The sequence below is a fragment of the Carcharhinus amblyrhynchos genome, chromosome 9 (assembly GCF_965287045.1).
Source record: "Carcharhinus amblyrhynchos chromosome 9, sCarAmb.v2.hapA, whole genome shotgun sequence".
NCBI lineage: Eukaryota > Metazoa > Chordata > Chondrichthyes > Carcharhiniformes > Carcharhinidae > Carcharhinus > Carcharhinus amblyrhynchos.
The window spans coordinates 98,788,725-98,812,273 of record NC_137332.1 but is presented as its reverse complement, the minus strand read 5'-3'; the positions used below and the strand labels follow the sequence as shown (position 1 = coordinate 98,812,273).

The following is a 23,549-nucleotide window of genomic DNA, read 5'->3' as shown; positions in this document are numbered from 1 at the left end:
CTTATTTTCAGAGGGTCATAGATCTTTGGAACTTTCTCCCTTAAAAGGCAGTGGAAGCAGAGACTTTGAATATTTATAAGGCGGAGCTGGATAGATTCCGGGGAGGGGGGGGTGAAAGGTTATCAGGGAGGTTGGTGGGAATGTGGGGTTGAGGTTACAATCAGTTCAGTCATGCTATTATAGCATGGTGGAGCAGGCTCGCGGGGCCGAGTGGCCTACTCCAGCTCCTAATTGGTGTGAGGTAATTGGCCCAGTTGAGGTCTTAGCCAATGGTGAAGATTTGAGTTGGGGTGATGGAGGGAGTGCTGGAGACCCCTCACTTTCTGCTTTAATCAGTAAGGGGATCAAAGGTTACGGAGGAAGAACACAGGAGAATGGAGTTGAGAAACTTAGCCATAAATAACGTTTATTTATTAGTGTCACAAATAGGCTCACATTAACATTGCAATGAAGTTACTGTGAAAATCCCCTAGTCGCCACACTATTCGGGTACACTGAGGGAGAATTTAGCATAGCTAATGCACCTAACCAACACATCTTTCAGACTGTGGGAGGAAACCCACGTAGACACGGGGACAATGTGCAGGATCCACATAGACCCAAGTCGGGATTCGAAGCCAGGTCCCTGGCGCTGTGAGGCAGCAATGTTAGCCACTGTGCCACCCAACTGAATGGTGGAACACACTCGATAGACCGAAGGGCCTATTTCTGAATCTATAGCTTATGATCGTACCAGGTTCTGGGAGAAGGGGGTTGATTTTTCCATTCTGCACCATGTATAAGCAGTCGGTACCTGTCATTTGAGCACTCTTCCATTCTGGTCACCAGGTCACTGGAGGAAATGCCTTTGTGTGTGTTGAATGACAGAGGTGTGCATGTGTGCGCTTTTGTTTAATTCATTCATGGGGCATCACTGGCTGGCCAGCATTTATTGCCCATCCCTAGTTGCCCTTGAGAAGGTGGTGGTGAGCTGCCTTCTTGAATCGCTGCAGTCCACATACTGTGGGTTGACTCACACTGCTGCGAGGGAGGGAATTCCAGGATTTTGACCCAGCCACTGCGCAGGGATGACGATATATTTCTAAGTTTGCTTTTTTACTACTCTTACACCATGAGCTTCACAACGTAGTCCAATAGCAACCCTCATGGGGGTCACTTGGGTGAGGCATCCAGGGTTGGGGTGGGATTGTGGGTGTTACCGGCCAGAGTTAAGAGGGAAGAACATTGAAGAGGAGAACAAACAAACAAACAAACTAACTCACTCGTTAATTGTATCAGAGGTTGTTTATTCGCACCACGTTACTGAGCAGAAGCCAGTATGAGCCAGTACCTACCCGAAAACCAGGCCCGAGCTGTACCAAATCATTGCTGACCTGACACCAGCACATTCCCAGCAGGGAAAGGCCATCCCTTAAAGAAGGTGCGACCTGTCACCGAGTTCCAGAGCCCGGGTCCCAGGCTTGCTGAAAGCATAGCCGTCAGTCGTGCCTGCCCAAGGGACAGGGAGTCTCAGAGGGTTGTGGGGCTGGGGGAGATTAGAGTTAGGAGGGGATGGGGAGTGATCGGAAAATGAGGTACAGCTCGGTTGAGATGTTGGTTTAAACATCATCTGATTCAGGCTTCTGGTCACCTGTCCTACTGTCTTCATAAGTGGCTCAGGATCGCACTCCAAATGAAGCATCTTGGGATTTTACTGAATTAAAGGTGCTACATAAATGCAAGTTGTCGCAGTAGCTTATTGGGCAAGAAGCTGGGGGGAGGGACTGCGGTCTCTCTGTCCGACACGTTAATGGGAGGGAGATGGTGATGGAGTATTCTGGACTAGTAATCCAGAGCCATCGGGCTCATACTCGAGGGAAATAGGTTCAATTCCCACCACGGCAGCTGGTGGAGTTTGAATTCAATGAACAAATCTGGAACTATAAAGCCAATCACAGTAATGGTCAGAATCATAGACTCCTACAGTGCAGAAGGAGACTGTTCGGCCCATCAAGTCTGCACTGACTGCTATCCCACCCAGGCCCTATCCCCATAACCTTACACATTTACCCTGACACTATGGAGCAATTTAGCATAGCCAACCCACCTAACCCACATATCCTTGGACTGTGGGAGGAAACTGGAGCACTGGGGGGACACTCACAGAGATACAAGGAAAATGTGCAAACTCCACATAGACAGTGACCCAAGCCGGGAATCGAACCCGGGTCCCTGGCAGCAGTGCTAACCACTGTGCCTCAGTGATGCCCATTAATGTCCCTTGAGGGATGGAAATCTGCCATCCTTGTCCTGTCTGGGCCCACATGTGTCTCCAGACCCACAGCAATGTGGTTGATTCTTGATTGCCCCTCTGAAATGGTCGAGTGAGACACTCTGGTCAAAGGACAATGAGGGGTGGGTGACAAATGCTGGCCCAGCCCGTGACCCCTCCTTAGGTTGAGGGAGCTGGGACTCTTTTCCCTGGAGAGACGAAGGTTGAGAGGCGACCTGATAGAAGTTTACAAAATGTTGAGAGGAATAGATAGGGTGGACTCTCAGAGGCTATTTCCCCGGTTTGAAATGGTCGCTACGAGAGGACACAGATTTAAGGTGCGGGGAGGGAGGTTCAGAAGTGATGTTAGGGGTAAGTTTTTCACTCAGAGGGTGGTGAGTGAATGGAATCGGCTGCCGTCAGTGGTGGTGGAGGCGAACTCGCTGGGGTCTTTTAAAAGACTTCTGGATGAGTATATGGGGTTTAATGAGATTGAGGGTTATAGATAGGTCTGTAGGTTGGTAGGTGATGTGGTCGGCGCAGCTTGTGGGCCGAAGGGCCTGTTTGTGCTGTAGTGTTCTATGTTCTATGTTCTATGTTCTATCCCCATGAATAATTCCAAAACAGAGTTGGGTTGCAATGTGGGCCGTCCTGGTGAAGTTGCGTCAGTACACCTTTCCTAGAGGTGCAGAGGAACTGAACCTGGTTCCTCAGGTGGGGTCTGCCCGTGGCCCCAATCCCGGACATAACTGGATGACACAACTTGGCGTCCGGCCTAGTAGGCCAGAGCCACAGGCCTACCCACTGGACTTTTATAGATTTAAGCGTATCACATTCAACTATTGCAAAAGTGAAGGAGCATACCCAGCCTTGCCCCGCCCCTCCGCCAACCCAATCTTGCATCTCTCATTCCTGGATATATTACACCACCCACGCTGGCCGGTCCCACGCGCTATGCCTCAGGGTTCCGCAGACGGAGGGGTTCACTGTTCTTTTGCCAGTCGTGCAGCCCTGGGCAGAGGAAGGGGTACACCCTCTCGGTGAAGTTGGCAGCGAAGGTGTACAGATGCAACCGCCCCACTCCCGCATCGAAGAAGGACACCTGCCCCCTCTCGTAGTTGAGGTAAACTCCGATGGCTGTGGGCTTGTGTGTGAGCACCAGGGCCCTGGGTGGCGAGTCTACGGCCTGGTACTCCATCTCGCCCAGGTGACTCAGGCTCCAGTGCCCGGCCCCTGGCACCCCTCTGACCTTGCCTTTCCGGCTGAGCGACTCGCCGACCAGGCCCAGGTCCCAGGCGCCCTTCTGGCCCACCTCCACCTCCCAGTAGCGCTTGCCTGCGGTGAAGCCCTCCGAGGCCAGCACGCAATGGCTGACCAGGAACCTCTTGGGGCTTTCGGGCAGATGCTGCCGCTCGTTGCTGTCCACCACGCTGGCACCCCCCTCTGACAGGACGAGCCAGGGGTTCGCCGTGTCCGGATCCAGTTTCAAAGGAACTGAAGTGAAAAGAGAGAAAAGAACAGAATTAAATTAACAGATCAACGTCACATCGAACCCAGAAAATAAAATCTATCCATCAATAATCTGTAAAACTTCAATTGTTCCCTTGTACACCAGTCAATGAGAGTGTCGAGGTAGGTGCAGCAAGCAATTAAGAAGGCAAATGGTATATTGGCCTTTATTACAAGAGGATTTGAGGTCTGAAGGAGGGATGTCTTCATGCAGTTATAGTAATAAGTCTCACAACGTCAGGTTAAATTCCAACAGCTTTATTCACAATCAAGAGCTTTCAGGGTGCCACTCCTTCATTAGGTAAGTGGAGACGTGGGTTCACAGACATGGCATATATAGACAGACTCGATTGCAACCTAATGGTTAGAATGTGAGTCATTCCAGGTAATCAAGTCTTTACAGGTACAGATCGTGCCTGTAAAGGAGGGACACGTTAAAGATGTGTGAATTGTCTCAAACCAGGGCAGTTGGTGAGATTTTGCAAGGCCGGGCCAAATGGTGGGAGTTACGTGTAGCGTGACATGAGCCCCAGGTCCCGTTTGAGGCCTTCCTCTTGCATGCGGAACTGATAGGCAAGTTCTACATGCATGAGGAAGGCCTCACCGGGATCCATAACACTCACCACAGTCTCTGGGTTTGCAAAACCCTACTAACTGTCCTGACTTGACACAATTCACACATCTTTAACTTGTGATTATCCCTCTCTCCACTCGCACTGTCTGTTCCTGTAAAGACTGGATGACCTGTAAAGACTCGCATTCCAACCATCGCATAATTGAGTTTCTGTCTATATATGCCGTGTTTATGAAACCTACCATTCCACTCACCTGATGAAGGAGCAGTGCTCTGAAAAACTTGCGATTCCAAATAAACCTGTTGGACTTTAACCTGGTGTTGTGAGACTTCTTACTGTCCCCATCCCATGCTGGCATCTCCACATTATTACTGCAGTTAGACAGGGCCTTGGTGAGACCACACCTGGAGTATTGTGCACACTTTTGTCTCCCTATCTAAGAAAGGATGTACTTTCCATAGAGGGAGTGCAGCAGAGGTTTACTCAGCTGATACCAGGGTTGGCGGGAGTGCATGTGAGGAGAGATAGGTTCCACTGGGCCTGTATTCATGAAAGTGGAGACCTGATTGAAACGGATAAAATTCTAACTGAACTGGACAGACTCGGTGGAGAGAGGATGTTTTCTCAAGTTGGGGGGGTCTAGTAGCAGGGGTCAGAGTCTCCGGATACTGGGTAGGCCATTAAGAACTGAGCTGAGGAAAATAATTTCTTCACTCAGAGGGTGGTGAACCTATGGAATTCTCGACCACAGTACACCGTGGAGGCCAATCAATGAATGTACATAAGGAAGAGAGAGATTGTTTTTAGATTTTAATAGGATCGGGGGAATGGGAAGAAAGCAGAAGGTGGCTCCGAGATTGAGGGTCAGCCATGATTATATTGAATGGTGGAACAGACTCAAAGGGCCAAATGGCCTACTGAAGCTCCAAGTTTCTATATTCCAACAACCCACCAAGGCAGTCACAGCATCTTTGAGGAAAAGACTTCGAGATTTTCACTCCCCTCTCGCATGCTAATGTGTTTCCCAAATTCCCTCCTGAATGTCCCAAATGAATTTTAAAAACTCAATCCCCTCCTGTTTCTGACTCACCCACCACCAGCCCCCATCCCCCCTTCCCTCTGCGCTCCCCCCCCAAGGCCAGACCATCTCAATCGATCCATCTCATCGAATCCTTTTGACATTTTCCACTCCCTTGCCCAGGTCACTTCTCGGCTTTCTGAGCTTAAGGGAATAAAGGCGATGTTCCTCATTATTCTACCCTGTTAGCCCTGCTACCAGTCTGGCAAAGCTTTGGAAATACACCCTTCCTAAAGATGCAGCTCCCAGAATTGGGACAGCACAGTGATTGGCACTGGTGCCTCACAGTGCCAGGGATCCGGGTTCAATTCCAGCCACGGGTCACTATCTGTGTGGAGTTTGCACGTTCTCCCCGTGACTGTGTGTTTCCTCTGGGTGCCCCAGTTTCCTCCCACACTCCAAAGATGTGTAGGTTAAGCTGATTAACCATGCTAAATTGTCCCTTAGTGTTAGCGGAATTAGCAGGGCTTGGATGGGATTGTGATCGGTGCAGACTCAATAGGCCAAATGGTCTCCTTCTGCACTGTAAGGATTCTAACTCAACATAGTTCCCCAGGTGAGGTCTGCCCAGGGCCCCATACAACTGAAGCATAACTCCCCCACTCCCATCCCCCAACCTCTCACTATCATTGACTCTATAGGCTTGGTTGGCCAATACCAGAGCCACAGGCCTACCTGGTAGATTTATTACAGTTACTGGCAAATAATGTATTTTTGGAGATCCAATTGGATGGAGATTCCCCCCTTGCTTTCCCCACTCTGCAGACAAGGCAAAGGGGAATCTCCCTTCAGTCGAAGAGTTCAGACACTGAACGTCGGGAAGCACCTCATCTTATAGAGGCATTGCAGCTGAGTTTCTCCATCACTCATTCCTGGGGCATCCCTCAGGCATAGCCTCCAGTTGCTGCCCACCCCTCAATGTCCCTCCTTGAACCATGGCAGTCTGTGTGGACTATAGTTTCACACAAGGGTTTCGATAGAGCTGGGTGGCTCACTCGACCATTTTAGAGGGCAATTAAGAGTCAGAACACAGATAATAGGAGCAGGAGGTCTGTCTATTAGTTTAGAATCATAGAACATAGAACATCACAGCGCAGTACAGGCCCTTCGGCCCTCAATGTTGTGCTGACCAGTGGAACAAATCTAATGACCCTCTAACCTAAACTATCCCAATGTTATCCATATGTCTATCCAATGACCATTTGAACACCCTTAAAGTTGGCGAGTCCACAACTGCTGCAGGCAGGGCATTCCACGCCCTTACTACCCTCTGAGTAAAGAATCATGGAATCCCTACTGTGCAGAAGGAGGTCTTTCGGCCCATCGAACATACAAAGACAACTGTCCCACCCAGTCCCTATCCCCGTAACCCCACGTATTAACCCTAGCTAGTCCCCCTGATACGAAGGTGTAATTTAGCATGGCCCACCCACCTAACCTGCACACCTTTGGAGTTGGGAGGAAACCGGAGCAGCCGAGAGAAGCCCACGCAGACCAGGGGAGAACATGCACATCCGCACAGACAGAGGCCGGAATTGAACCCCGGTCCCTGGTGTTGTGAGGCTTATCCCTTTTTCTGTCCTTGGCTTTTGTCCTTGATTCCTCCTCCTCTGACTCCATACATCGGTTCCCATCCCCCATATCTTTCTAGTTTAAACCCTCCCCAACCACTCTAGCAAGTACCTGTGGCACAGGTAGTAATCCTGAGATCACAGCCTTTGAGGCCTGACTTTTCACCTTGCTCCCTAACTCCCTCTATTCTGCTTTAAGGATGTCACCCTTTTTTTAAATCTATGTCATTGGTACCGTGTGGGGCTCTGGAGTCACATTTAGGCCGGGCCAGGTAAGGATGGCAGATTTCCTTCCCTAATTTCAAGAAGAAATGGGATATAGCTCTCGGGGGCTAAAGGGATCAAAGGTTAAGCGAGGGATGGGGAGTAATCAGGATGTTGAATACAATGATTAGCCATGATCAAAATGAATCCCAGAGCAGGCTTGAAGGTTCGAATGGTCTACTCCTGCTTCAAGTTTCTATGGGACATTGGTAAACCAGATGGGTTTTAATGACAATTGATGACAGTTGTCACAGTCACCATCACTGAGACTAACTTTACACTTCCAGATTTATTAATTGAGTTTAAATTCCACCAGCTGCGGTGGTGGGATTTGAACCTGTGTTTCCCTCAGAGAATGAACCTAGGTCCTGCTGGATCATTAGTTCAGTGACGTTATCACTACACCTTCATCTCTCCCCCCACTGCAGGCCTGGAGTCACAGGTAGGCCCAGACTGGGCAGATTTCCTTCCCTCCCTGAACTAGATAGTTTTTTTCACAACAATATGATGACCAGATTTTTAATTCCCTATTTATTTGATTGAGTTTAAATTTTCCTCCAAAGTTTCCATGGTGGGATTTGAACTCGTGTCTCCAGGTCATTAGTCTAGGCTCCTGGATTATCAATCTAGTAATGTTACCACGATGTACAGTTTCCCCTGAGCTTCATGGGGTGGTATCTCCTGGGAGGCCTGGCCAGTTTTCTTTACTCGAGGAGTGAGTTCGTTCGTTTGTTCATTTGTTCCACTTACCCTGGTAACTGCGAATTCTGCTCCATTCTACAAAACAAAATAAGATCCTGGGTCAGTATTAAACCTGGTCAACTTGAAGAGAGAGTGGAACGGTGACTAACAAAAAAAAGAATCAGAAAGTGAGAAAAGATCTTACCGGCCTCACTCACGTGGAACTGACTGCGTGGAAAAAAATCTGCAAAGGTTTAAAGAGAGAGACAGAGTTAATGAGTTTCTTTGCCAAGCTCCCAATGATGTTGGTCTCATCAGCCGGACAGTGGAGCGGCTGCTATTCTCACAGTCACCACCAGTGGTGCTGTAACCCCTCTCGGCCAACCCTAGCCAAACCCAATGGGGTGTGGGCTTCCATAGGGCCTCAGGAAGGTCATCAGAAGGTCAACACTCACTGCTGGTACAGACCGAGTCAGATGGAAGCTTACATGGTTGGCCATGGGCAGTCAAAGGTGGAGATCGGGTGGGGGAGAGGGGCACGGGGTTCTGACCCTCCACTGCGTCTCCTCCCCCACCAGCTTTGCTGCACTGGTGCCCAGCTAATAGATTTGGGTGCGGTTTTCCTCAAGTGGGTGTCTCACTCGACCACAGACGCCTTAGAATGCAGAAGGAGGCCATTCAGCCCAGCGAGTCTGCACTGACTCTCTGAGATCGTCCCGCCCTATCCCCATCGCCTCACATATTTAACCTACCCTACACATCTTGGGACACTAAGGGGCAATTTAGCATGGCCAATGCACCTAACCAGAAGGTCTTTGGACTGTGGGGGGGAAACCAGAGCATGCGGAGGAAACCCACACAGACATGGGGAGAATGTGCAAACTCCACACAGACAGTGACCCAAGCCAGGAATCGAACCCAGATCCCTAACACTGAGAGGCAGCAGTGCCGGCCACTGTGCCACCCCCATTCAGCAGGTAGTTAGAGTGAACCATGTTTCTTCTAAATTAATTTGCAGACAGTGGGAGTCTCAGGCTAGGTCAGCGTTTATTTCTCAACCCTAATTGCCCCTTGAGAGGGTGATGTTGAGCTGCCTTCTTGAGCCGCTGCAGTCTCTGTGGGACTGGTGGACACACAGTGCTGTTTGCTGAAGGAATGGTGATATATTTCAGGGAGATAAGTGGCTGGGAGGGGAACCTCCGGGTGGTGCTGCTCCAGTGTCTGCTACTACTTGTCCCTCCATCCACTCCTGTGCCTCTGGAGTCACATGTGGGCCAGACCAGGGTAAGGACAGCAAATTCCTTCCCTAAAGGACATCAGTGACCCAGATGGGTTTTGACAACAATGGACTATAGTTTTATGGTCACCACTGAGATAGCTTTCAATTCCAGAATTATTAATTTAATATTCATTTAACATTACCACATCCCCTCCTCACAGCAGGAGTGCAATGGAATATTTTCCAGAACTTGCCTGGATGGGCACAAACTCCAACAACACTCCAGCACTCGACACCATCCAACCCGCTGGATTGGCACCCCATCCACAAACATTCACTCCCTCACCACCAGCGCACATGTATTATCTACAAGATGTATTGCAGGAATTCAACAAAGCTTAGACAGCACCTTCCATACTGACAACCACTACCATCTAGAAGGGCAGTGCTCTGCTCTGTATCTAACCCCGTGCTGTACCTGTCCTGGGAGTGTTTGATGGGGACAGTGTAGAGGGAGCTTTACTCTGTATCTAACCCCGTGCTGTACCTGTCCTGGGAGTGTTTGATGGGGACAGTGTAGAGGGAGCTTTACTCTGTATGTAACCCTGTGCTGTACCTGTCCTGGGAGTGTTTGATGGGGACAGTGTAGAGGGAGCTTTACTCTGTATGTAACCCCGTGGTGTACCTGTCCTGGGAGTGTTTGATGGGGACAGTGTAGAGGGAGTTTTACTCTGTATCTAACCCTGTGCTGTACCTGTCCTGGGAGTGTTTGATGGGGACAGTGTAGAGGGAGCTTTACTCTGTATCTAACCCCGTGGTGTACCTGTCCTGGGAGTGTTTGATGGGGACAGTGTAGAGGGAGTTTTACTCTGTATCTAACCCTGTGCTGTACCTGTCCTGGGAGTGTTTGATGGGGACAGTGTAGAGGGAGCTTTACTCTGTATGTAACCCCGTGGTGTATCTGTCCTGGGAGTGTTTGTTGGGGACAGTGTAGAGGGAGCTTTACTCTGTATCTAACCCCGTGCTGTACCTGTCCTGGGAGTGTTTGATGGAGACAGTGTAGAGGAAGCTTTACTCTGTATCTAACCCTGGGCTGTACCTGTCCTGGGAGTGTTTGATGGGGACAGTGTGGAGGGAGATTTACTCTGTATCTAACCCTGTGCTGTACCTGTCCTGGGAGTGTTTGATAGGGACAGTGTAGAGGGAGATTTACTCTGTATCTAACCCCGTGCTGTACCTGTCCTGGGAGTGTTTGATGGGGACAGTGCAGAGGGAGCTTTACTCTGTATCTAACCCCGTGCTGTACCTGTCCTGGGAGTGTTTGATTGGGATGGTGCATGTTAAAGAATATGTCACGTTGTATTTGATCTGATTGCCGGATCTGAATTGAGAAAATACTGGATTCACAGTCAAAAATCTCCTCACTTAATGAGCAGATAATTTAGCTGAGACAAGGGGGAGTTCAGAGGAGGTTTGTAGATTGATAGCTGGAATGAGCGAATTCTCTTTTGAGGAAAGGTTGCATGGACTGGACTTGTTTCCACTGGAGATTGGAAGAGCGAGGGGGTGACTTGATCCTGGACAAGGTGGATGTAGAAAGGATGTTTCCTCTTGTGGATTGAGTCCAGAACGAGGTGGGCGCCATTTTAAAATGAGGGGAGTGCCCTTTTAGGACGGAGATGAGGTGAATGCTTTTTCTCTGAGAGAGTTGTGGGACTTTGGAACTCTCTGCCTCAGAAGGCGGTGGGGGCGGTGGTCACTGAATATTTTTAAGGCAGAGGTGTAGATTTTTGCTAAACAAGGGGTCATAGGTCATCAGCAGTCAAGGGGAAATATGGAACTCAACACAAACAGATCAGCCATGATTGTATTAAATGGTGGGACAGGCTCAAGGGGCCAAATGGACTACTTCTGCTTTTATTTGCACGTCCATATGCAATTGAATAAAACCGACGACTAAGCTTTGGAAGTTGCATTAACTGACCTACTATATCTGCGGTCCCCACCACCTTGGTCAGTTTGTTATAGATGATACAGGTCACAGAAGATGGAATGCTGTTGGTTGTCTGATACTGGATGTCCACACTGTACAGTCCCTGCCCGTCTCTCGCCTTGGTTACAGTGGACAGTGGCACCAGGCTGTGTCCGAAGCTGTCTTTCCAGGTGATGCCAGGTTCAGGGTACCAGCCCTCCGAGCGGCAAGTGTAAGTGACGCCGCTGCCCTCCTGGGATTGCATTATGGACAAAACCGGCTTCGTCCCGAAGGCTGGAAAAGAGCAGAATGACGGGCTCAATCAAGAGAATAGACCCGCGCTTCCCCCCACTGTGACGTACACGCGCTCCTTCCGATTCAGAGCACGGCCTCCTACACACTGCGGAGACCAAACGCAGACTGGGCAACCCAATTCATGGGGACACCTTTGCCAACTCCGCAAGCATGACCCTGAGTCTTCAGCCACCTGTCCTTTAACCACCCCCCTCGCCTAGCTCTCATGCTGACCTTTCTATCCTTGGGCCTGCTGCAGTGTTCCTGTGAAGATTAAAGGAAACCATACAGCATTGTCAATCAAGAATCATGAGTTCGATTCCTGTCCGTGCCTGTGGAGAGTTGCTGGATTTCCAGTTCTCCCTCCCAGCCTGGACTGTGCCCTCGAGTTGTCCCTTTTTTAATTCTCTCATTGGGATGTGGGCATCGCTGGCTGGGCCAGCATTTGTTGCCCATTCCTAATTGCCCCACGAACTGAGTTTCTCACCAGCCTATTTCAGAGGGCAGTTAAGAATTGGGGGTACAAATTCGGAATTGGACACTAGTTCTAAAGGGTTGTCTCTTTATTCTGAAGCTGTGCACTCCAATCCTAGTCTCTCCGACTAATGGAAACATTTTCTCCAAGTCCACTCTATCCAGGCCTTTCAGCAGGTATAATTTTGTCTTTTAAAAAGCATTTAGACAGTTACATGGGTAAGACGGATAGAGAGGGATATGGGCCAAACGTGGGCAATTGGGACTAGTTTAGACGTTAAAAAAAGGGCAGCATGGACAAGTTGGGCTGAAGGGCCTATTTCCATGCTGTAAACCTCTATGACTCTAATCAACCACATTGCTGTGGGTCTAGAGTCCCATGTAGGCCAGACCGGGCAAAGACGGCAGATTTCCTTCCCTATCGGGACAGTAGTGACCTAGATAGGTTTTTACATCAATCGACGATAGTTGTCACGGTCAGCATTTCTGAGAGACTAGCGTTCAATTCCGCATTTTATTAATGGATTGAATTTAATCCATTAAGTTTAAATGTAAATTCCACCAGGGTTCCGCAGTGGGATTTGAACCCGCGTTCCCCCCTCCCTTGGAGCAAAATCCTGCTGGAATCTGAAATAGGAATGGAGAAGGCCAGGATGGATTCAGCAGCTCTGGCAGCATCTGTGGGATTGGAAACATCAGCTCTGTTTTCATCTCCCTACAGATGCTGCCAGAGTCTTTCCCCCTGATGTTCCTGATTCTTTATAGAATCCCTGCAGGAGGCCATTCGGCCTATCGAGTCTGCACCGACCGCAATCCCACCCAGGCGCTATTCCCATAGCTCTTCACATTTACCCTGCTAATCCCCCTGACACTAGGGGCAATTTAGCCTGTCCAATCCCACCTAACCCGCAAGTGCGAGGTGGTCCACTTTGGTAGGAATAATGGTAGGAAGGACTATTACTTACGTGGCGAAAAACTGCAGCAGGCGACGGTGCAGAGGGACCTCGGGGTCCTTGTGCATGAGTCGCAAAATCCCAGCCTGCAGGTGCAGCAGGTGGTCAGGAAGGCGAATGGGATGCTGGCCTTCATAGCGAGGGGGATTGAATATAAAAGTAGGGAGGTCTTGCTGCGGCTGTATAGGGCATTGGTGAGGCCGCAGCTGGAGTACTGTGTGCAGTTTTGGGCGCCGCACCTGCACAAGGATATTTTGGCCTTGGAGGGAGTGCAGAGGAGGTTTACTAGGCTGATACCGGAGTTGAGGGGATTGAGCTATGAGGAGAGGCTGAATAAACTAGGCTTGTACTCGTTAGAGTTTAGAAGAATGAGGGGAGATCTCATTGAGACGTATAAGATGATGAATGGGATGGATAGGATAGAGGTGGAAAGACTCTTCCCGCTCAAAAAAGACAGTAGGACTAGGGGGCACAGCCTCAAGATAAAGGGGAGGCGGTTTAGAACGGAGTTGAGGAGGAACTTCTTCACTCAAAGGGTGGTGAATCTCTGGAATTCTCTGCCCATTGAAGTGGTGGAGGCTGCCTCGCTAAATATTTTTAAGAAGCGGGTTGATGGGTTCTTGATAAGAGAGGGGATTAAGGGTTATGGGGAGAGGGCGGGAAAGTGGAACTGAGCCACAACAGATCAGCCATGATCTTATTGAATGGCGGGGCAGGCTCGAAGGGCTAGATGGCCTACTCCTGCTCCTATTTCTTATGTTCTTATGTCTTTGGAGTGTGGGAGGAAACCCAAGCGGACTAGGGGAGAACATGCAAAGTCTACTCAACGAACTGAGGCCAGTATTGAACCCGGGTCCTTGGTGCTGTGAGGCAGCAGTGCTAACCACTGTGCCGCCCCTGTTTATCTGAGAGGCCAAGGCTTCTGATTCAGCAGGACTCGAAACGACAACCTTTCCGTCTCGGTGGAGACGGTGCTTACCCACGGACAGGCTGGGCCTACTGATTGTGTGGGGGGGGGGGGGCACCAGGTTGATGGTTTGGGGTCAGGGTGGGGCAGTTAAAGTTGCCTATCTTACCCATGACGCTGAGCTCCATCTCCACGTGGCTGGTATGTCGGTCGCTGCTGACGGTGCACCGGTACCTGCTGGCGTCAGACACCCTCACTGCCCGCAGTCTCAGCGACACATTGCCAGCCGCCAGCTCACCCTCAAGCAGGCGTGCCCCGCCCCTGCCAGCCGGGCATGGCCCCTCCCGGTCACTGCCGCACTTCAGGATAACAGCTCCAGAGTCCACATGCCTCCACTCTATCTGCAACGTCATGTCCGGACTGAAAGGCGCCACTGAACAGTTGAGGACCACGTCCTCACCCACGTGGGCCACAGTGGGGTAATCCGGCCCTTTCACCAAAAACGGGCCTGCAAAGAAAAGAAAGAGACACTCTTACATTGACACCGAGGCTCGGAGATCCTGATGCTCTTCACACACAACAAAACACTCTTCCTTTCCAAGTATACTCACTGCTGCCAACGCAACAGACTGCTAGCAATGTATTGCCCCTCCCGATCTGTGCAGGGAGCATACTGAGTTGCCTTCAGGGGTTGCAGCAATCTCCCTGGTGAAAATTTTTGCTGAGACAAAAGATGGCCGCCACAGCTCCCATGATGCACGGGATTGGCCATCTGTCTGGTAGCTGCCCCAGGAATTTCAGGAACAGTGTTGCCCTCTTATCTTCGTGGACTCTCACACACTATTGACAGCAAGATCATCAGACGTAGGAACAGAATTAGGCCATTCAGCCCATTGGGTCCACTCTGCCATTCGATCATGGCCAATATGTTTCTCAGACCAATTCTCCCACCTTTTCCCTGTAACCTTTGATCCCCTGACCAATTAAGAACCTATCTATCTCTGTCTTAAAGACACTCAATGACCTAGCCTCCACAGACTTTAATGGCAATGAATTCCATAGATTCACCACCCTCTGGCTGAAGAAATTCCTCCTCATCTTGGTACTAATGGGTTGTCCCTTTACTCTGAGGCTGTGTCCTCTGATCCGTGTCTCTGTTAACATGGAAACATCTTCCCACGTCCACCTTATCCGAGCCTTTCAATATTCAGTAAGTTCAAAACTCTATCGAGTGCAGAACCAGAGCGCTCAAACACTCCTCATACATTAAGCCTTTCATTCCCGGGATCACTCTCGTGAACCTCCTCTGGACCCTCCCAGGGCCAGCACATCCTTCCTTAGATACAGGGCCCAAAACTGTTCACAAAATTCCAAATGTAAGGACACATTACAATCACAATGCTAAGGGACTGACAGGAATCAAAATTCATTGCTTCCAGTTATGTTCCCATGTAAGATTTACCTACGGCCTCACCCTTGGGGGAGGGGGCCCTGGTGACCCTGTAAAACTCAGTAAAAAATACTTTCCTTCATATGGCACATTTAGTGGAGTGAAATATGCCAAGGAGCTTTACCCAAGTGTCACAAAACAAAATATTTGACACTAAGCCATATAATGAAATATTGGACAGTACTATGGGACATCAGCAGCTGTAGAATTGCATACAACCACGATCTCATGCCCTGGTCTATCCCCATTCCATCACTGCCATCAAATTGGACAATCAACCCTGATTTAATGAAGAGTGCAGGAGGAGGAGGAGGTCAAACAGGAGCACACCAGGCATACCTAATAGAATGAGGTGCCATAGAATCTCTACAGTGCATAAATCAGCCTTTTGGACCATTGAGTCCACACCAACTCTCCGGCTGAGCATCTTACCCAGGCCAATCTCCACAGCCTAGCCCTCTAATCGCACATATTTACTCCGCTAATCCCCCTAACCTACACATCTTGAGACAGACACTAATTTAGCATGGCCAATCCACCTTCATAGCGAGGGGGATTGAATATAAAAGTAGGGAGGTCTTGCTGCAGCTGTATAGGGCATTGGTGAGGCCGCAGCTGGAGTACTGTGTGCAGTTTTGGGCGCCGTACCTGCGCAAAGATATTTTGGCCTTGGAGGGAGTGCAGAGGAGGTTTACTAGGCTGATACCGGAGTTGAGGGGATTGAGCTATGAGGAGAGGCTGAATAAACTAGGCTTGTACTCGTTAGAGTTTAGAAGAATGAGGGGAGATCTCATTGAGACGTATAAGATGATGAATGGGATGGATAGGATAGAGGTGGAGAGACTCTTCCCGCTCAAAAAAGACAGTAGGACTAGGGGGCACAGCCTCAAGATAAAGGGGAGGCGGTTTAGAACGGAGTTGAGGAGGAACTTCTTCACTCAAAGGGTGGTGAATCTCTGGAATTCTCTGCCCGTTGAAGTGGTGGAGGCTGCCTCGCTAAATATTTTTAAGAAGCGGGTTGATGGGTTTTTGATAAGAGAAGGGATTAAGGGTTATGGGGAGAGGGTGGGAAAGTGGAACTGAGACACGACAGATCAGCCATGATCTTATTGAATGGCGGGGCAGGCTCGAAGGGCTAGATGGCCTACTCCTGCTCCTATTTCTTATGTTCTTATGTTCTTATGTTCCAACCTGCATATAGTTTGAGCGTGGGAGGAAACTGGAGCACCTGGAGGAAACCTACACAGACACTCACCCAAGGCTGGAATCGAACCTGGCACTGTGAGGCAGCAGTGCTAATCATGATGCCACTGTGCCACCCTTTGAGTGAAGCTGCAACTCAGGACCACTCGTGTGACAAACGGCGAAAGCAGCAAGTGACAGACAGAGCTGAGAGAGCCAACAACAATTGGACTGGACGTGAACTCTTACAGACTTGGCACACCCAGTCGTGAACAGAACAAAGCCCTTCAGCCCTCCAAGCCTATCATGACGCCTACCTAAACAAAAACCACACACACTTACAGAGTCCTTCCATTCCCGTCCTATTCATCTTTACATCGAGATGCCCCTTAAAATGCCGCTATTGTACCTGCTGCCACCACCTCCTCGGGCAGCGTGTTCCAGGCATTCACCAGCTTCTGTGTAAAAAAACTTGCCTCGCACAACTCTCTAAACTTTTCCCCATGCACCTTAAACCTGTGTTTAATAGTGGACCATTAAACAACTGAGGAGGAGGCTCCACCAATATCCTTATCCTCAGCAATGGAGGAAAGCCAGCACGTTAGTGTAGAAGACAAGGCTGGAGCATGGGCCTTCAGCCAGAAGTGTAACGGAGTGAATAATCCAGCCCAGCCTCCTCCCGAGGCGCACAGCATCGCAAAAGCCAGGTTTTTTTCAGCCAATTCGATTCACTCCGTGCAATATTGGGAAACAAGCCTAAGGATCTGGGATACAGCAGAGGCCACAGGCCCTGACTATATCCGGGCTCCTCTTCCGAACTTGTAAAGCACCTTGACACAGGAAAATACACCAAGCCGCTTCATCAGTCAAACGTCAGAAGACATAAGGGCAGAGGACCCCACCCTTTCAACCCCTCATCTTTACCCTGTTAATCCCCCTGACAGTTGGGGCAATTTACTCCATTTAGCATGGCCAATCAACCTAACCCGCACATCTTTGGACTGTGGAAGGAAACAAGAGCACCCGGAAGAAACCCACACAGACACGGGGAGAATGTGCAAACTGCACACCCGAGGCCAGATTTGAACTCGGGTCCCTGGCGCTGTGAGGCAGCAGTGCTAACCGCTGTGCCAACGTGCCGCCCATTGTGTCGGCTAAGTGTAGCATTACGGAGCCCAGCGAAACTGGAATCAATGGGTAGCGGGGGGAAAACTCTCTGCTGGCTGGAGTCATACCTGGCACAATGGGAAATGGTTGTGGTTTTTGGATATCACAGCAGGAGTTCTTCAGGGTAGTGTTCTAGGCTGAACCATCTTCAGCTGCTTCATTCAATGACCTTCCTTCCATCATAAGGGGGTGTTCGCTGATGATTACACAATGTTCAGCACCATTCAGGACTCCTCAGATACTGAAACACTCCATGTCCAAAAGCAGCAAGACTTGGACAATATCCAGAGTTGAGCTAACAAGTGTGGTGTGAATATCTCTTGCCTCAACTGACAATGACCATTTCCAACAGGAAAGGATCTAACTATCGTCCTTGATATTCAATGGCATTACCATAATTCGCGAGGTGGACAAGTTTTGGGAGGGAATATCGGAGCTTAGAGGCCCAGGCTGCTTTAGGCATGGCCAATGGTAGGGTTGTATAAAGTGGGGATGCACAAGAGGTCAGAATTGGAGCGATGTAGAAATTTCAAAGTGTGGTGGGGGTGCTGGGGAACATAGGAATTCATGACCAGGTCACCACAATTGGTGACATTTTTTTCAGTTAACCAGGAGCTGTATCCTTGAGAGATGAGGCTGTCACCAATTCCACAGAATCCCTACAGCACAGAAGGAGGCCATTGGCCCATCGAGTCTGTACCGACCACAATCCCACCCAGGCCCTATTCCCATAACCCCACACATTTACCCTGCTAATCCCCCGACACGAGGGCGAATTTAGCATGGCCAATCCACCTAAGTCGCACATCTTTGGAGTATGGGAGGGAACCGGATCACCCGGAGGAAACCTATCCAGACAGAGGGAGCAAGTGCAAAGTCCAAACAGACGGCGACCCAAGGCCGGAATCAAACCCGGGTCCCTGGCACAGTGGGAGGGCAGTGCTAACTGCTGTGCCACCATGCCTCCCTCTTTTTCCGTGAACAAGGTAGCAGTTGGTTGGGTGTGGAGTGTGACAGGGTGGGCAGGGTTGCTGGATTTCCGATGGGTGGGTGGGTTTCTGCCAAGGTGCTCCGTCAATGGGATTGCTTTGTTGGCTGGGAATGAGGACTTATGAACACACACACATTCCCACTCACTCACACGCACTGGGTTAGGTCTTTGCATTCTATCAGGCCACCCTCAGCAGCTGGCTTCCTGTCTCACAGGAAGTGACCTGGCATCAGCCTCACCTTGTTCGGAGCCATTCAAATACGAGGCGAAGACGGCTCCTGCGAGGATGGTCGCCTGCAGCAACAGTTCTGTCCGCAGGCTTAACCTGTGCGCTGACGTGGAGCTGTCCAACCATCCTGTAAGAGATGCAAAAGCTGTGTTACTCCGTCGTCTCTCACTCGTTCTCTCCCCTGTGGGTGCAGGTTCCCCACTGCCTCGTGACTGAAGCTTTCCCCAGCGATGTTCCCACCCTGGCGTCAGCCTCTCGGAAAACCCTTGCCAACGTGGCCACCTCACTGGACAACAGTAACCTCCTCTTATCCATTGAAGTATCACTCTCACTCCAAACAAATTCCACTCTCTCTATCACTGACACACAGTGTGTACCACCTCAGAATGCAGGAACTCATTAAGGCTCCTTAGGCCTTCCAGATCTACAGCCTCAACCTTCTAGAAGGATAAGGGCAGCAGATACCTGGGAACACCATCACCCGTAGCTTCCCCTCCAAGCCACTCACCATCCTGACTTGGAAATATATCGGCCGTTCCTTCACTGTCAAAATACTGGAACTCCCTCCCTAACAGCACTGTAGGTGTACCTACACCATAGGGACTGCGGCAGTTCAAGAAGGCAGCTCACCCAGCACCTTATCAAGGGGTAATTGGGGATGAGAAATAAATATTGGGCCTAGCCAGCGATGCCCACATCCCATGAATGAATAAGAAATATTTTTCAAGCTAATTATCTGCGTGTTATCACAGTGCTGTCTGCGGGGCCTGTGTGGGTTGGCCCCTGTATCTGATGTTACCACAATGCCGCATTGGTTTTGGGAGATGATGAGGTTGAGAAAAGTGCTGTGTAAATGTGACTCATTTTTCCCTTTCTCCAACCACACCCAGTGGTTTTGAGCGGGAATCCCGTTCAATTTCGACTCGGTGCAATTCTCCACACTTCCCTCATCCCCCCCCCCCAAAAAATGCTGCATAGAATCAGTGCAAAAGAGGCCCGTTGGCCCATCGAGTCTGCACTGACACATTAGAAATACCTGACCTCCCACCTAATCCCATCGCACTTGGCCCAAATTCCTTAATGTTATGGTGTACCAAGTCCAGGTACTTTCTGAAGGATATGAGGCAACCCACCTCTACCACCCTCCCAGGCAGCGCATTCCAGATTGTCGCCACCCTCTATGTTTTTCCTCACATTCCCCCTTAAACCTTCCGCCCCTCACCTTGAACCTACGTCACCTCCTGACTGACCCTGCAACAACTGCCCCGTATCCACTCTGTCCATGCCCCTCATGCACATCCCGGCTTCCTTACTTACTTTGCCGATAGGCTATCCAAGAGAGCGCGCTGGCAGCGATTACTCCCACCGCCAAAGCTCCCCACACGTGACTGGACCATCCCGAGATTCCAGAGGGATATAATTGCCCTGTAAAAACATGGAGATTGACCAGGGGGAGGGTGACACTATTCTGAACGTAGCTTAAACTATGAAGCTGGGCTAGCACTTAATATAAAAAAGGATAGCAAGAGTTTTTATAAATATATAAAAAGGAAGAGGCTGGCTAGGGTGAACGTTGGTCATTTAGAGGATGAGAAAGGGGAGCTAGTGGTAGGGGATGGGGATATGGCTAAGGTATTGAATAACTTTTTTGTTTCTGTCTTCACGGAGGAGGACGTGAATAATTTGCCGGGTGTTAGCGATGGAAAGGTGGTAGGACTGGAGGGTCTTAATGACATTACTGTTGCTAGAGAGGCGGTGCTCGACAGACTGGAGGGACTGATTGTGGACAAGTCCCCAGGACCGGATGGAATGCATCCGAGGGTTCTGAAAGAAATGGCGGAGGTGATAGTGGATGCCTTGGTGGTTATTTTCCAGACGTCGCTGGATTCTGGGGAAGTGCCGGATGATTGGAAAACGGCTAATGTTACGCCGTTGTTTAAGAAGGGTGCCGGGCAAAAGGCAGGGAATTATAGGCCGGTTAGTTTAACATCTGTGGTAGGTAAAATGTTAGAATCCGTCATTAAGGAGGAAATTGCGAGGCATCTTGAAGGGAATTGCTTGATAGAGCAGACGCAGCACGGTTTCATTAAAGGGAAGTCGCGTCTGACAAATTTACTGGAGTTCTATGAGGATGTGTCTAGGGCGGTGGATAGAGGAGAGCCGGTGGATGTGGTCTTTCTGGATTTTCAGAAGGCGTTTGACAAAGTACCTCATAAGAGGTTATTGCAGAAGGTCAGGGGACATGGAGTTGGGAGTAGGGTGTTAGCGTGGATAGAGGATTGGTTGTCAATTAGGAGGCAGAGAGTGAGGGTCAACGGGTGCTATTCGGATTGGCGGATGGTGACTAGTGGAGTGCCCCAGGGGTCGGTGCTGGGGCCTCAGCTTTTTACCATTTATATAGATGATCTGGAGGAGGGAACCGAGTGTAGGGTGTCGAAATTTGCGGATGACACCAAGATTGGGGGAACGGCAAATTGTGCGGAGGGTGTGGAGAGTCTGCAGAAGGATCTAGATAGGCTGGGCGAATGGGCCAGGAACTGGCAAATGGAATTTAATGTTGGCAAGTGTGAGGTGGTCCACTTTGGTAGGAAGAATGGTAGGAAGGACTATTACTTACGTGGCGAAAAACTGCAGCAGGCGACGGTGCAGGGGGACCTCGGGGTCCTTGTGCATGAGTCACAAAAACCCAGCTTGCAGGTGCAGCAGGTGGTCAGGAAGGCAAATGGGATGCTGGCCTTCATAGCGAGGGGGATTGAATATAAAAGTAGGGAGGTCTTGCTGCGGCTGTATAGGGCATTGGTGAGGCCGCAGCTGGAGTACTGTGTGCAGTTTTGGGCACCGCACCTGCACAAGGATATTTTGGCCTTGGAGGGAGTGCAGAGGAGGTTTACTAGGCTGATACCGGAGTTGAGGGGATTGAGCTATGAGGAGAGGCTGAATAAACTAGGCTTGTACTCGTTAGAGTTTAGAAGAATGAGGGGAGATCTCATTGAGACGTATAAGATGATGAATGGGATGGATAGGATAGAGGTGGAGAGACTCTTCCCGCTCAAAAAAGACAGTAGGACTAGGGGGCACAGCCTCAAGATAAAGGGGGGGCGGTTTCGAACGGAGTTGAGGAGGAACTTCTTCACTCAAAGGGTGGTGAATCTCTGGAATTCTCTGCCCGTTGAAGTGGTGGAGGCTGCCTCGCTAAATATTTTTAAGACGCGGGTTGATGGGTTTTTGATAAGAGAGGGGGTTAAGGGTTATGGGGAGAGGGCGGGAAAGTGGAACTGAGCCGCGACAGATCAGCCATGATCTTATTGAATGGCGGGGCAGGCTCGAAGGGCTAGATGGCCTACTCCTGCTCCTATTTCTTATGTTCTTATGTTCTTAAACAGAGCAAACACGCGCACGCACACACTTCAGCCCCATGCTCCAGATCTCTGGAGCGAGGGGGAAAGAGAACCTCCTCATGAGCCATCTCCTGGGCTGTGCCAAAGCTGGCCGTTGATAGGTTCAGACAGTAGGCAAGCGAGGGGAGAGGGGAGGGAGTCATCTGACCTGACAACCTGCCCCGTCCTCCGCAGCTATGTTTGCTGCTGGGTACCCCTCGTAAGGGATGTCTGCTGGCACCATCGCAGGGGTTGGGCACGCCATCTTTAATCACATTTTGTTCTGATGCTTTACATTTCCTCTGAGATTCCGTTTACTTTGACACGCTGTCCCTTAATGGGGCTGCATTTTTAATTCACCCCTCAGCTTGTTCACTTAGTTTATTTGGTTCTGGGGACTTGAGTTCGAATCCCGCCACGGCAGATGGTGGAATTTGAACTCAATGAAAAAAAATTAAGAATCTACTGATGACCGTGAAGCCATCGCCAATTGTCACACAAACCCAGATGGGTTTGTGTGCCATCCTTGCCTGGTCTGACCTACATGTGACTCCAGAGGCACAGCAATGTGGCTGATTCTTAACTGCCCTCCAAGGGCAACTAGGGATGGGCAATAAATGCTGGCCAGCCAGCGACGCCCATGTCTCATAAATGAATAAAAAAAACACAAAGACACCAGACAACACCCTGGTGAGCCTTTGTTTTTTGCACTTTCTCCAAAGCTTCCACATCCTTCTGGTGGTGTGGCAAGCAGAAAACTTGTTGGGGCTAAGATCAAGGGTCAGATCAAGCCCAAGATGCGGTTCAATGCCTTATCCTGTCAGCTTCGAACTGGTTTCTCTTTCTCTCTCACTCGAGGGGACCTTGCATTGGATTTGTTTTTCTTTTGGAGCAAGCAAGGAATGCATTTGGATTTGTCCAGTCCATTCTGAGCCTTGGCTTTCTAATTTGTAAGGATGAACTTTTCTTAAAACAAAAAGGACTTTCTTAAGTGATGCACTGAAGAATTCTCTACTCGCCCCCGGCACACTTTTGGATGGCACAGCATGCAGTGCCTGGTGTACAGCGCAGGTTACTGTACTTGTCCCAGTTGTTTGCCAGGGACTCATTGCGGGATAGCTGCACCCGCCCCGGATTGTGCTGTACACAGCGCAGAGAGCTGTGTTGATTTCCTCTATGTCAGTTTCTCGGTCTCTCCGTGTGTCTGTTTCCCCCCCCACACTCTGTCTCTCCGAAGTAGCTGTTATTGCCTGTAGGTCAACAGCAGAGAATGGATTCCAACCGCCCCAACCCGCAAAAAACACACACACACATGTTGGGGTTGTAGAGAAGCTTACCCGAAGGTGGACTGAAGAATCCCACAGCACTCATTGCAAACCAGCAAGCCTTCCGAGAAACTTACTGA

The 23,549-nt window shown here is 49.9% G+C and overlaps 1 protein-coding gene across 1 annotated transcript; it reads right to left on the bottom strand.

The window, feature by feature from the left end:
- Nucleotides 1-2,863: 2,863 nt before the first annotated feature.
- LOC145348137 (butyrophilin subfamily 1 member A1-like) lies at nucleotides 2,864-23,549 on the bottom strand. Its single transcript, XM_080196299.1, has 8 exons — nucleotides 23,482-23,549; nucleotides 20,085-20,192; nucleotides 18,778-18,894; nucleotides 13,918-14,256; nucleotides 11,133-11,414; nucleotides 8,135-8,173; nucleotides 7,999-8,025; nucleotides 2,864-3,745 (listed from the first exon to the last, which is right to left on the bottom strand). Exons 1-8 carry the CDS (start codon nucleotides 23,513-23,515, stop codon nucleotides 3,204-3,206), a joined length of 1,488 nt encoding a protein of 495 aa, XP_080052425.1. The 5' UTR covers nucleotides 23,516-23,549; the 3' UTR covers nucleotides 2,864-3,203.

What these genes read in the sequence shown, in the direction of transcription:
- LOC145348137 (XM_080196299.1), bottom strand. Translation starts at nt 23,515, where the DNA reads ATGAGTGCTGTGGGATTCTTCAGTCCACCTTCGG. An exon ending in TTGGATAGCCTATCGGCAAA is followed by an intron (nt 18,895 to 20,084) that starts GTAAGTAAGGAA and finishes CATCTCTTACAG; the next exon opens with GATGGTTGGACAGCTCCACG. An exon ending in GTTCCACGTGAGTGAGGCCG is followed by an intron (nt 8,026 to 8,134) that starts GTAAGATCTTTT and finishes TTTGTTTTGTAG; the next exon opens with AATGGAGCAGAATTCGCAGT.